At 42.3% G+C, this 14,927-nt stretch overlaps 1 protein-coding gene across 1 annotated transcript in view; it reads right to left on the reverse strand.

The window, feature by feature from the left end:
- Mtmr7 (myotubularin related protein 7) overlaps positions 1–12,938 on the reverse strand; it is an 85,676-nt gene extending 72,738 nt beyond the window's left edge. Inside the window, exon 1 of the mRNA XM_031339583.1 lies at positions 12,794–12,938. Coding sequence (XP_031195443.1) covers positions 12,794–12,817 — 24 coding nt within the window. The 5' untranslated portion in view covers positions 12,818–12,938. The remainder of the gene's footprint in view (positions 1–12,793) is intronic.
- Between the last annotated feature and the right edge of the window lie 1,989 nt (positions 12,939–14,927).

Raw genomic sequence — 14,927 nt, forward strand, 5'->3', positions numbered from 1 at the left:
CTCTCAGGGCTCTCAGGGCTCTCAGGGCTCTCAGGGCTCTCAGGGCTCTCAGGGCTCTCAGGGCTCTCGGGAACTCGTGAAGACCATCTACCGAGCTGTAGTCCAGACTGTGGACTGACAGACAGACACAAAGATTACAGGAACAGAATTAGGTCAGCCCAAACACCTGTGCTGAATTGATTCTCAGCACATGTGCCAAGATAAGTAAACGGGTCAAGCAGGGTCTTTTCAAGAAACAGTCCTGGAGCAACTGGCATTCCACAAGCTGAAGGACATAGCCCTCTATACAAGATACACTGAGTGGATCGAAAGCCTAAACATGTGGAGTTTTTGTGAGCTTAGGTTAGACAATGGTTTGTAAAGGAGGCACCAAGGAAGGCACTAAGAAAACAGATTACCCTGGACCCTCACCAACTAAAAACTTTACCAAGAAAGAGAACAGACATCCCATGGAATGACAAGTCATACATGTGCTCATGAGCACAATATATGAAGAATACTTATGGCTCAAAAATGAAAGGCAGATAACACGGCAGAAAACAAGCAAATGGTTTTAAAACATATGTATCTAAATAAGACATAATGAACATGCACAAGAAAAGCAGTCAAGAGAGCTTGTCTGCTGGTGTGAGGCACCACGTCCAGTAGGAACTACTCCCCACCCTGCAGAGTAAGCTTTATCCTGAAGGTAGACTGCTGGTGAGGAGCTGGTGTATGGAATGGCCATCATTCATCTTTGCTGGGAATATAAAATGGTGCAATGTTGCTGGAAAACTTAGGAATCAAGAGAATCCTGATTGCACACCCAAGAGAACTAGAAAACATGGGTTCCCCAAAACACTTGTACATAAATGTTTGTGGAGGCACCACTCATCAATACTTAGGGATAACCCAAATACCCATCAACTAGTGAACAAGTAAACCACTTTGAATACATCCACAATAGACTATTAACCAACCACAGCTAGGAGGTGGAGCTCAGGATACAGGTTTGAACTCCAGCACTGGAACCAGGTAAACCGTGCGTGGCGGGGTATGTTTATAACCTGTAACCCCAGTACTGAGAAGGTGGCAGCAGAGGAGTCCAAGGGGCTCTGTACCAGTATGAGCTACAGAAACCCTGTCTCAAATCAAACAAGAATAGTAACATATGCTAAAAATCATATGAACCCTAAAACACTACACTAACTGAAAGAAGTTAGGCACAATGAAACACATAATACCATTTATATAAAATACCCAGAAAAGGCAAATTTGCAAGACAAAAAAGCAGATTAGTGGGTGTCTACAATACAGAAAGATACAAAGGAGAAATAACTGCTAAGGTCTACAGAGGTTCATTTTAGAATATCCGTGGGTTTAAACTGATTTAAAATTAGATTTCTATACAAAGGTCATTTTACCTGGAAGACTTCTTTTGTTTTGTTTTGTTTTTTATTAGATGTTTTCTTATTTACAATATCTCCTTTCCCAGGTTCCCCTCCAAAAAAAAAAGAAAAAGAAAAAACAAAAACTAAAACTAAAACAAACCCTTGTTCCCTCCCCCCTTCCCCTGCTCACTACCGTACCCCCTCCCACTTCCTGGCCCTGGCATTCCCCTACACTGAGGCCCTTGACAGGGCCAAGGGCCTCTCTTCCCATTGATGACCGACCAGGCTATCCTCTGCTACATAAGCAGCTGGAGCCATGAGTCCCACCATGTGTACTCTTTGGTTGGAGTTTTAGTCCCTGGGAGCTCTGAGGGTACTAGTTAGTTCATATTGTTGTTCGTCCTAAGGGGCTGCAAACCCTTCAGCTCCTTGGGTCCTTTCTCTAGCTCCTTCATTGGGGACCCTGTACTCAGTCCAATGGATGTCTATGGGCCTCTACTTCTGTATTAGTCGGGTACTGTCAGAGCCTCTCAGGAGACAGCCATATCAGGCTCCTGTCATCCAGCACTTGCTGGCATCCACAATAGTGTTTAGATTTGAAGATTGAATTTGGGAAGGATTCCCAGGTAGAGCAGTCTCTGAACTTTCCTTCCTTTAGTCTCTGCTCCATAGTTAGTCTCTACAACTCCTTCCATGGGTATTTTGTTCCCTCTTTTAAGAAGGAATGAAGCATCCACACTTTGGTCTTCCTGGAAGATTTGTTATTGTCATGTATGAAGAAGAACCCTGACTCCCAGCCCCATCTTCTCAGAGCTATTTTTCTCCCACAACATGCACACACGTGCCAACATATTCATAGTCTCCATCCAGCTACTTAAAAAGATATTGGCAGCTAGATGCATTCTACACTATATGAATGAATAAAAACACAATTCAAGAATGAAGAATTCTTTAGTTCTAAGACAGACTGTGTGCCATAAATATCAAAGGCTGATTCAGGACAGCAAGACTTCGTTCAAGTATTGCTAAACCTATTTGAAGGAAGGATTTCAGAAAGCATGTATGCCTCTGTGAGTGTGTGTGTATATGTGTGTGTGTGTGTGTGTGTGTGTGTGTTTGAGCGTGTGTGTTTGAGCGTGTGTGTGTTTGTGTATGTATCATGTATATGTATCTGTGTGAATATGTGTGTATATGTGAGTTTGAGTGTGTGAGTGTTTATGTATGTGAATGTGTGTGTCTGTGTGTGTTGTGTTTGAGCATGTGTGTATGTATGTGTGTGTGTTTGTATGTGTATGTGTGTATGCAAGTGTATGTGTCTGTGTCTGTGTGTGTATTGTGTTTGAGTGTGCGTGTATGTCTACGTATGAGTGTGTGTCTGTGTGTATGTATGTGAGTGTATATGTGTATATGCAAGTGTGTGTGAGTGTGTGTGTATATGAGTATGTGTGTATGTGATTGTATATGAGTGTGAGCATGTGTGTGTATGTGAGTGTGTGTGTTGTGTGTGTTTGAGCAGTGTCTATGTATGAGTGTGTGTGTTTGTGAGTGTATGTATGTGAATTTGAGCGTGTTTATGTATGAGTGTACGTGTGTGTGTTGTGTGTTTGAGCATGTGTGTGTTTATGTATGTCTGAGTGTGTGTGTCTGTGTGTGTGTATGTGAGTGTGTATGTGTATGAGTGTGTGTCTGTGTTTGTTGTATGTGTTTATGTATATGTGTGTGTCTGTGTGTGTGTGTCTGTGTGTAAGTGTGTGTGTGTGTCTGTGTGTGTGTGTGTGTGTCTGTGTGTGTGTGTATGTCTGTGTGTGTGTGTGTGTGTCTGTGTGTGTGTGTGTCTGTGTGTGTGTGTGTGTCTGTGTGTGTATGTGTGTGTGTGTCTGTGTGTGTGTGTGTGTGTGTGTGTGTGTGTGTGTAGGTCAAATGAGGACATCAGATGCCCTGCTCCTCTATCACTGAACCAGGAACTTAGCTTGAAGATTCTCCTGGTGGCCAGCGTGTCCCTGCTGCATCACAATGCCCTGCTTGCAGTTAGCCCCTTTTTCACATGGGAGCTTGGGATGGAATTCGGGTCCTCATGCATGAGGGAACAATCACTCACCCACTGAGCCATCCCTCCAGCTCTAAGTATAGATGATTCTGAAGAATGCTTAACGCAACTTCTGTGAGGATTTAGCTTCCTGAAAACTAAAGAAAATAAACAGCCACAGGTATACTTTAAAATGAATTGGTTCATCCCCACCTTGCCTCTCGAGTGTGAGAGACCACAGAGAGTATCTCCTCTGAAGTTGTCAAAAACAGCAGGCAATACTGGGCACTCAACGCTGCACCCAGTTCTTTTGGGAAAATCAAGCTGAAATATGAAAAAGTGACCAGACTGTTTGAGAACACAAATGCAAACTGTGATGTTAAGGTAAAGATCCAGGCAGGCAGCGGAGGCCTGGACCTACTGAGCATCCACCCCCAACAGCGGAGGCCTGGACCTACTGAGCATCCACCCCCAACATTCCTTTTCACTTCACCTACATCAAAAAGCACAGAATACTGAGCCACACTGCACAATTCTCATTCTGCCTCTCCTAGCTGAAAAACCTGTTCAACCTCAGTTTCTTCTGCTGCAAAGTGGGGCTAACGATGGCTGCCGTTCCCCTGAGATCCTGACTGAGAACTAAGTGGATTAGTGAATGGAAAACCATAGAGCAGTGTGCAGTACTGTGGCTACAGAGCTCTACAGGACAGCTCTCATCAGGCTACTGAATTACTGTAGCTCTAAGCAGCTACAAGATAAGTTCGATGCAAAGATACATAAACCTATAAATCATATCATCATCAAGAATTAATTATTTCAAAAAAAATCTACTACAATAATACCACACAAAATTTGGGAACAAAACGTTAGAAAGCTATTTATATATAAAAAAAAAAAATCTTTAAAACATATGTAGAAATGGGACCAAAGAATAGATGGTAGCAACACAGAGTTGCACAATGATTTAAATACACTGATGTTTATTTATTAGTAATAAAATGGGGGTAAGCTAAATGTCAAATAAATAGTAAATGTTTATCCTGAGGATGATGAAGTGCCTGAGACTTCTGCCTGCTTACAACATAACGAGCAGCCTCCCCGCATCCCCGAAAGACACGAGACTTCTGGGTGAGAAACGGAAGATGTGATTACTGCACACCAAGAGTTTGAGTTTACATGGCTCCCCAGCCTGCCTCCTCACTGTGTCCAGGGGACAAGACAGAGCAGTGTGCACGGACAACCTAGAGTAGAGCTGTGTCACAGAGGGGAGTTTTCAACCTCAGAATTTATAAAAATATCAAATCATGTAAGTACGCTTCCAATAAACCTGAAGAGCCCTTGCCTCTAAAGAAAGCACAATATTTATTGTTGTGGGGAAGAAAATGAAGTCACTTTATGCTACTTGATAGAAATGCCTTCTCACGAGAAGGGAGGGGGAACATAACTATACACCATCCTTCAGATAGTACAAAACCAAAGCATGAAAATATAAATGACCCACAAGAACCATCTCCCTAAATAACTCGTGGTTAAACCACAGACTATAATTATAGTCTGCAAGGTTATTAAAAGTCATTTTTTCAGAAGAAGATTCAATAAAAAAGAACATGCAAAGAGAGAGAACATGGTGAACCCAATTTTGTTTTACATTTCATTTCTATTTATACGCAAAGAAAAAGGCTGGTCTATATAGGTACTACAGAGAAAGGCACTATAGAGAAGTGGCCTTTTCTGGGTGTTGAGATTATGCATCGTTTTGGTTTTGTTCTGCTTTCTCAACTATGCGTCTAAATTACCTTGATGCTAAGAATCACTGACTTTAAAAAATATATAGACATGACAGCAAAATCATGATTGCCTCCCCCCACCATAGACAAACAAGCCATTAACACGTGGGTCAATAAACTTAAATCTGTGTTTCAAATGACACTAACAAAGGCTCAAGGATGCAACTCCGGTGGGAGACTGGCATCACACTGCCCTGACTTGGATAGCATCGCCTGGTAATGCAAGAATCCTGGGTTGCTTCCCCACTGACCAGCATCACTTACACCAGCCATGGTGGCACACACCCATCATCTTAGGATGGATGCAGGTAGGATCAGATATTTAAGATCACCCTGGGCTTGGCGACAGAGCAAGATCAAAAGACAGAGAAAGCCTGAGGTACATAATACTGTCTCAAAGCCAAAAATGAAAAAACAAAAACTATCAAAACAGTGAAAGGGAAGCCTCCAGAATGGCCAAGAAAACACTGTCAACTCAGATATCAGGCTAGAAACTAACATCCAGAAGGACTCTCACAAGTCACCAACTAAACTAATAAAGGAGAGGACACACGGGAAAGCGGACATGACCACAGCAGGACATGGGTCCATAGAAGCTCAACAGTGATATCTACTAGTATGTACTATTAACATAGAGTCATGACTTTAAAAAATAATTTCTTTAAAAGATCTGGAAAAAGATTAAAATTCAAGTTCAAAATAAGCAAAGGATTTAAATAAAGTTATCCAAAGAAAATATACAAATGGTTAACAAGCACATGAGAAGACACTTGACACCTTCTGTCATTGGGGGATACAAATGGAAAACAGAGACACCACTTCACACCAACCAGGATGGGGTGGGTCAGCACTTCACTGTGAAATACCACACACAGGCCCATGTGGGGAACACTGTCCCCTGCCAACAGCACTGTGAGGAGCTGGTGGAAACTGTAGAAGTGGGTCCTAAAGTGAAGTGGCTCACTGGGAACATAGGTCTGAAGATTATACCCCCTTAGTTTCTTCTTTACTGCTTCCTGTCCACCATGAGGACCTCCTCGGTCACACTTGCCTATCATCATGATGTTCAACCCAATTGAACTAGGCCAAGCAATCCTGGACCACACCCTCCCAACTGTGAGCAAAGCAATCCATCCTCCAACACTGTTGCATTAACTAGTACAGGAGACTAAAACAAAAGATAGTTAACAAGAATTGGTGAAGAAACAATCAATCAGTCCAAACTCGCAACAGGAGGCGTGGTTGGAGGCGTGGTATAGCCTCTTTGGACAATTCAGAAAAAGTCCTTAACATGCTAAGAAAACTTTCTCATAATTTAGCAACTCTACTCTTCAAGAAAAGACACTGTTAAGAAAACTCAAACATGGGTCCACATTAAAAATCCATACACATAAGTTCACAGTAGAATGTGTTAGCAACAGCCAGAGTAGCACTGTTGTGTTTTATAAAAAGATCAGAGACCAGAGATATGTTTGGTGGAGGTGTGGTATGTGTGGGGGAAGGGATGCCTCTGCAGCCATGCTGAGGCATGTCGTCCTCCCTCCCCCGTGACGTACCAGCAGTATAGAATAGAATAGAGTTTATGTAGGATATATACCAGCAGTATAGAATAGAATAGAGTTTATGTAGGATATACGGAGGGGGGGAGTGGGAGGGGAGGGCGGGAGAGAGCAAGAGAGAGAGAGGGAAGAGTAGAGGCCTCGGAGAGAGGGGGGAGAGGGGGATGGGGAGGGTAAGGGAGCAGGAGAAAGGGGACGAGGAAGAACAAGAGCAAGAAGGCAAGAGAAAGAGAGGAGGGGGCAAGCAGCCCCTTTTATAGTGAGTCAGGCATCCCTGGCTATTGCCAGGAAACTGTGGGGCGAAGCCTACACTAAATGCCAACAAATAACTACAGCAGAGTAACACTACAACCTGGGCAAATCTAGAAATCAAAACAAGGCCATAAAGAGCCACACATTTTATGGTTCAACCCATATGAGATTTCCAGAAAGATAATATAGTACAGATAATGGTCTCTAGAGGTAGGACAACTGGGCTGTCATCACTAATGAGTATGGAATTTCCATGGGGGTAATAAAAATGTTCAGATATGGGCAGGTGCACAAACATGCATGCACTTCCTATTACTTTAATCATCTGCAGATTATTTGCTAAGTAAAAGAGAAAAACCCCGGTGCCAGGGGTAGAATGATGATGACTGGCCGAGAGAAAGATGATCTTAAGTCTTAATGTCAAACGGAGAGCACGCAGATGAGAGTACTATTCCCAAATGGAGGAGACAGTCAAATTGGTCAGTTTGACATTCATTCTAGGCAAGATTCTAAAATTAGTTACTTAATGGAACTTTGTTTCGGCCTAAAAAGGGAAACCATCAATCATCAGGGACATCAGGATTCACTCAAGTCATCATGTCCAAAGGCTGTGCTTCCTTCCCTTCCTTCTCTGTTAAACTCTGCAGGAATGATGGGGGATGGGCTAAGAAAAAGACCTAGTAAAGTTAGCAAGGTCAGGGCCCTCAGATATGGGGCAAACGGCATCAGCTGTTCAGAATGCACACACCCTAGACTTACCTCGATGAGGAACAAGATAACAGAACCAGACTTAATATACATGGAGTGGTACCAAACTGAGAGGCTGAGATGGGTATAAGGATCCAAAGCAGGATTAAGCAACAGTCTGAATCCAGTGGAAAACAAGCAAACAACAAAAACAAAAATGACTCGTGTAAGTTTAAGACTTTATAAAGCAAGGCTAACCAATGATTTCTCTGGACTCTTAGAATGTGTTCAAAAACTAGATAACTACTGATGCTTACACAACGCTCCACACACACTAAAACCACTGGGCTGCATATATAAGTGACTTTATGTTATTCGCATTTTATCACATTAAATATAAATATAATCACTTTGCTGAATATATATGTATATAAATATATATAAAATCTACATATATATATATATAAAATTTAGGAGGACTCACAATACAATCAAGCTATAGGTACAATGTATATGAAACTTGGATTCCTAATGCCTAGTCTACAATATGAAGTGCTGAAATAAAGAATACTATTCATTCTTTCAATTATTTATTTAATGTATGCTTGCTTGGTGCCAAGCACTGCTGAGGTGCTGTGGATGCAGGAGTGAATACATCCACTTTCTTCTAAGACTCCCAGTTAAGAGAGGAAGCTTAATATTCAACAAATACCACTCAAATGAATGCAGTAATCATAGCAAGGAACATAAAAGAAAAACAAAATGGCTCCATTAAAAAAAATACAAGCAGGTCTAATTTAGACGAGGGCATGGATAACAGCCTCTCTGAGATCACATGGAATTGGGAACTGGGACTATGAGGAAGAAGCCTAGCCTGGCGAAGAAAAGATTAGAGTGCCATGCTACACTCTTCCTGCGATGGATGACAGCGCACAAATCCTGAGACACAAGAGAACCCAGCACACTTGATAAGCCTACCAAGGCCATGGCCCAGCTCAGGAAATGGTCACTAAATAAAGTGGGGAAGTGGGACAGGCCAGTAGAACAAAGCCCTAGAGTCCTCTGGGGAGTCTTGTTTTGTACCTAGGTTCAGAGATAATTCGCTCAAAAAAAATGTTGGCAGAGTAAGCAGAATGGTTGATTTCAACTGATTGGATTTAAAAACAAAAACAAACAAACAAACAAAAACCCCAACAGTCTAGGACATTAACAAGGCCCAGCTTGGGGTATGTCCATGGGAAGGTTTCCACAGAGTTTTAACCAAAGAGGAAAATCTCACACTGGTTGTTATGGGAACCCTGGAATACCATAATGATAGACAAGGGAAGAGGGGGAAATAACTAAGCAATGTCATTTCCCTTACTCTACCTTCTGGTGAGCCCCAAAGACCAAGCCTTTCCACCATCATGGCCTTCGCCTCCATGATGGACTGTAAGCCCTCCAACTGTGAGCCAAATTAAACCCTACCCGCCTTAAATTGCTTTTTGCCAGGTATCCAGTTGCCTCTCTGAGAAAAGTAATGCAAGTAAAGTGTGACCATATGTCATAATAGAATTACCCAGGAAAGAAAAAAACAGAAAGTGAGGGACTCTGCAGTAAGGGCTCAGACTAAGGAGTAGGATCAGAACAGGAAACATCTAAAGGTTTGTATTTGAGTTGATCACATATTCCATTAATATTTACAAATGTGGAGGAAATGCCTTTCAGAAGAAAAGATGACTCTCAGCCAGACCCCGGACAAACAAATGAAATTCTACTGACACTTCAGCTGTTTCTAGGAACTCAGAGGCCTTTTGATATAAGTAATACTTGAGCCCAAATATCGACTCAGCTTTCAATGGCACATTTTCTTACTGGTGAGTTTTCTGGGTTACCACCAGAAAGGAAAATCAACCGCAAAGCAGAAACCCCAACTTCCACTGTGAAGGGTACCGGGTAATCCTGAACGGCCTCACTTCCACCCAACTGCAAGACATCTCGTTCTTGGAGTATTTTTTCCTTGCAGGGGACCATTCTGGTTTAAACACATTCTGCTTAGCATATGCTCCATGAAAAGCTTTAGTAAAGTATACACACAGGGAAAGAAATACATGCAGGGCACTAATTATTCATATGTATCTTCTTAAACTGTACTCCAGAACACAGGCTGTGACAGCTATTACAGTTTTCCTTGAGCAAATCAATAACTTAACATTGTCAATGTGGAAACAACTATACATCATACATGTATACATGTATTTTCCTCAAAACAAACCCATTTCTATCCTGGTAAATATTGCATCAAATGAACAGTGGCTCCATTAAGCAAACTTTGCATGTACAGACCTAAGTCATAAAACTATGAAATCAAGAAAAAAAAAAACTTCCCATTCAGCTCCCCGAAGAATACAACAGAGCATGAAGTATGAATATGACCACTAACAACTGCACAGTTGACAACGTATGCCCTGCAAGTAGCTGTACACTTTGCATGCAGCCATTAATGTTTAAAATCCATGCACATAGTATATGCACTGCTAGATGCTACCCTGCCCTGCCCCTCTCTACCTCATCTATGAGACAGGGTCTCTCTCACTGAACCTGGAGCTTGCTGTCTTGACTAGACTGGTTGGCCAGTGAGGAATGGCAATCCTCCTGTTTCTACCCACTCCTCAGTGCTGGGGTTTCAGGTGTGTACCATCATGCCCAACTTTCAACGTGAATGCTGGGAATCCAAACTCCCATCCTCATACTTGTGCAACAAACACTTTACCCCAAAGCCATCTTACCAGAGTCATCTCCCAAGCCCAATGTATTCAACCTTTTAATGGAACTAGATGACTTTGCCACCTACGATGTGGACAGTCCGGTACCATGTGGCTGAATTTTGCTTGTTGGCTGTCATAGACTGTTTTAAGTTTACTACTTTGTGTTGGGCAGCATTCACAGCTACCCTTAGTCACACGTGCCCATGGCTGTGGGCTGGACATTCCTGAATGATGAAAATGAATTTAGGACTTAAAAACATAGGAATAAAAGGAAGTTTGGGTTTTTTTTTTCCTCAACAGACTTCATTTTCAGCAATCTTGCAGTTTTCAGATTTGTTGAGGTTGCAATTATTTATCCTAATGGATATTAACAGAATTATGTGACAGCTATTTTAAGTGCTCTTGAACATCAACTCCTTAGGCGGTGACAGTCAACTCTTCTAAGACCTTTCTCATTTTCCCATGGAAATACGCACGTGACACAGTGGAGCCATGTAATGACTGATCCTCTATCAATTCCTCTTTTTGCATCCACTGTACCTTGTCCATGTCTATGTCTCAGTCCTATAAGGCCATGTTCACAACTGGTACCCCATCCAGACTGTGAGTTCCCGCATGGACTCTTAAATGCTTGTGGAATGAAATTGATAAACGAATCTCATCTGCCTAATATGTGTAACCTCAGAGTTTTGTTCTTACAGTTTATTATTCTAATGCTAACGGCCATGTAATTCAAAGACACTTCAGTGACTTCTCCACCCCGACCACCAATTTCTTTTTTCACTTCCTGACACAGAAACTTCTAGATACTTCTAGATACTTTAAATAGAAACTTCTATTTAAACGGCCTAGAGGGTGTTGATGAAAACCAATTAAAAAAAAATACATCTTGTTGCTCAGGCTTAAATACATGACTTTGTCTGAGGTGAGACAGAGTAGAGTCCAGAAAGTGAAGTCACTCTCCCAAGTTCGTACTGAGTAAGAGAATGCCATTGGGGTCACAATACCCTGTTATCCTCGCTGCCAACTTCCACGTAAGACACCACCTGTACAAGGGGCCCCTTCATCATGAAAAAAGAATGCCCTTGGCCAGAGAGACAAAGAGAATCACGGGTAAACTCATCATTCTTGAGTAAATTATTTAGTACCACTTAAGCCCTGAAAGGCTTGGGCCACCTATCTTGTGGTTTATGGCACTGTCTCCTAAGTTTATAATTTCCTGATTGTAAAGCAACAACTTAACTCTACAGTACAACATCAATACAATTTAAATTCACCACTGGAACTGACGTTCACCAGCAAGCTAGAAGACTAATTCTTCCATGAACACAATATTAAAGAGGCTTTTATTAAGAGGTATGGGGAACCATCTCAGAATGTAGGAATAAATTCTTGCTGGATAGAGAGCAAAGTAATTAAATTTACGTTCCCATGAAATGATAATAGCCCTGGGATCACATGAGTTCTGTGCACTCAGATATAATTTTGGCCTAAGTCTGCCAGGGACCTAGATTTTAAATATAAGATAATTCTGAAAGGACCGTGTGGTGGTAACTAAGAGAAAAACAACATCATTTAAAAAATAAATAAATAAATAACCTTCCTTCCTAGTGGTTTTAAAAATCAGATAAGAATCTCTATCCTTATTTTCATTCTAAATTATATTGCAACAAAGAGTGTCGAGGTTTGGTACTACGGCTAAGGATTCCTGTCTTATTTAACTGAATAACTGGGAAGTCATTTCTGTTCAGTGGCAAACGCCGGTGTGTTTAACACACACGCACAGGCAAAATCTATATGTAGCATCTTCTTCCCAAAGACCCAAACAAACGGGAAACAGAAGAATACGCCATCATTCAGTCATGGCAACTATGGATCCCTAGCAGCTACCCCCTCAGAATGGGAAATGAGGCTTCGGGGGACTCCAAATCCTTAGCTTCAACAAGCTTCCAAGTTCATTCGAACCATCAGTCTATAACGCACTTTCTCTGCACCTGCTATTCAAGAGCTTGCTTCCCTTTCAGCTGCTCAAGAGCTACCAGCACCTTCTTTAAATGGGAAAAAAAAAATTTTAAAGCCCAGAATCAGGTAAGAGAAACCGTTTACTAGCACCCTGTTACTCAACAGACAAATGGGGTTCATTCCCTCCTGCCCAACCCTGCGTCCACTGCGCACCCCCCAAGGACAAGAGGTTAGCTCCAGCTAGGCCTGTGAGCTAGCAAGAGAAAGACCGGCCTCGCAGCGCTCTGGGGGATGCTAGGGCGCCGCCAGCTCCTCCCTCGTTCGCGGTCCAGCTCCCGGCTGTACAGTCCGGTGCGCTCAGCATCCCTCCTCCTTCTCTGCCTCCTCCGCCCGGGCCACCAACCTTGGGCGTGCGGATGTGCTCCATGGCGGGCCCGCGTCTGCAGGGTCCCACGGCGGGCGCGGCCTCACGCACCTGCGCGCGCGTGCGGCGCGATGGGAATGGCGGGGAGGGGGCTTCGGCGGGAGCGGCCGTGGGCGGGTCCCGACCTTGGCTCCTCCTCCAGGTGCGCCTGTTGTGCTGGGCGCCTGCGCGGGCCTGGTATAGCGGCTCTGCGCCTGCTCGTACCTGCGGGTCTCTCACCCTTGGACTTTGCTCTCCTTCCAGCTTCCTCTGTCTGGCGGAGGATCTCACTGCCCAAGTCACTAACTATCTCTCCAGATGGGCATCTTCAAGCTGGCTGCGGTGGCGCTTGCCTGTAATCCGGACCACTCAGGAGGCTGAGGCAGGAGGATCATTTAGGTCCAGCAGCTTGGAGCAGTAAAAGAGACATAAAGACACCCCCATATTTTAAAAAAATAAAAAAATCAAAACTCAAAGAGAGCCAGGAAGCGTAAAACGGTATACTGTGGCACTACTGTTTCCTAAGGCACAAAGAGGGCCTTGTGTCGGGCGTGGCTTCTTGGAGAGATGCGAATGAATAATTGCAGCTTTACACCCTCATGGGCTGTCTTCCAGAGCATCCCAGGATAGGTGGGATTTCAGAATGTGGTAGGAAAAAAAAATGACTGCACCCTGGTGCAATATGCATAGTCTAGTGGGTTCTGGCTGTATTCTGACACAGGCTCAGTCAGCAGAGTGTTTGGAATGAAAGTGAGACTAATACCAACATTGTTAGTGCCCTACTAAGTTTGCTGTCAAGATAAGCATCTCACATAACCATGTGACTTCACTGTTGGAATCTTGATAGAGATGTGAAAACCCCCGATCCTATGTTAGGTACATTTGGGCTGTCTTTACCTAGCTCTAACTAAACGACAGCTAGAGACACAACGCACCCATTACGAGGTACCTTTAAGGCACCAAAGGAAGCCAGAGACTAAAAACACCCTCTGCCGTACTGAAGTTTCATAAAACAATTCTTGAAGTAGTATTTGTTTCCTTGTTTTCCTAGTCCTTGTTTATGCCATCTTTGTAGATGCTTTGACCTTATATATTGTTTTTGTTTGTTTGTTTGCTTGTTTTTATCGCCTGTTCAATGCTGGCATATTGCAGCCTTCCAAATATGTATTCATTAATGTCGAATTCATTTTAAAATTGTCACACCCCACATTCATTTTAAAAATGTCACGTTTTGGACCATTTTCATCCTCCTACCACTCTGGAGGGTCGATTGGAACAAGCTATAAACCATCACTTGTAAATGACAAGAATAAGTCAAAATTTAATTTTCTGTTTTGTAAGAAAACATCAGAAGTGGTCAAAGAAAGTCCAGCTTTAGTCAGTAGTACTTTCTGGTCTCAATTCAAACCAGCTCCAGTCTCCTTATTTACAGACTGAAAACATCATTTCCTGTCCATATGACCTCATATCCAAATTAAATTTTATGATATAATGAACGAGCTTACATCTGTTTGGAGGGAATATTCTGATTCAGACAAAAATCCTGTAATAATGTGTTTTCAGTATTTGCTCTGTCTTCTGGTAGGCTGATCAACAGTGTATTGGATCAGCAATTTTTTTGCACACAAATATAGTATAGATTTGAAAACATCTATACATAGGTGAAGAGATATGAGTCTGAACAATTCAAGATTAGTCTAAAATGTTTATGATTTAAAAATCATTGTACTTATTAAAACATCCTAAGAACTAAGTTACATTAATCTATTGTAAGCCAATTATTAGGATAAGTTAACAGAATATGATGGAAATATTATAATAATGGGGAAACAAGTCCCACTAACAGCAACTTGGCTTGATCTAAGAACGCCCTAAGGAATCTTTCTCAACTTGCCCTTTAGTTCCATAGTTATGGAGGTTATTCAGCGATAAGGTATCTAGTCCTCAGTAACCACATGAACTCACTCGGACTTATAATCCTACCATATATCCCTCAGACGCTCTGCTTTCACTACTCAACACCCAGTAGAACAGGAGACACTCAAGGTTTTTGTTTTTGTTTTGTAGAAGGCATCTTAGAGTAGTAATGTGAGAGAAGAATATGCATTATTAAAATGCCTAGTTTCAATCTGTC

The sequence above is a fragment of the Mastomys coucha genome, unplaced genomic scaffold (assembly GCF_008632895.1).
Source record: "Mastomys coucha isolate ucsf_1 unplaced genomic scaffold, UCSF_Mcou_1 pScaffold22, whole genome shotgun sequence".
Classification (NCBI taxonomy): domain Eukaryota; kingdom Metazoa; phylum Chordata; class Mammalia; order Rodentia; family Muridae; genus Mastomys; species Mastomys coucha.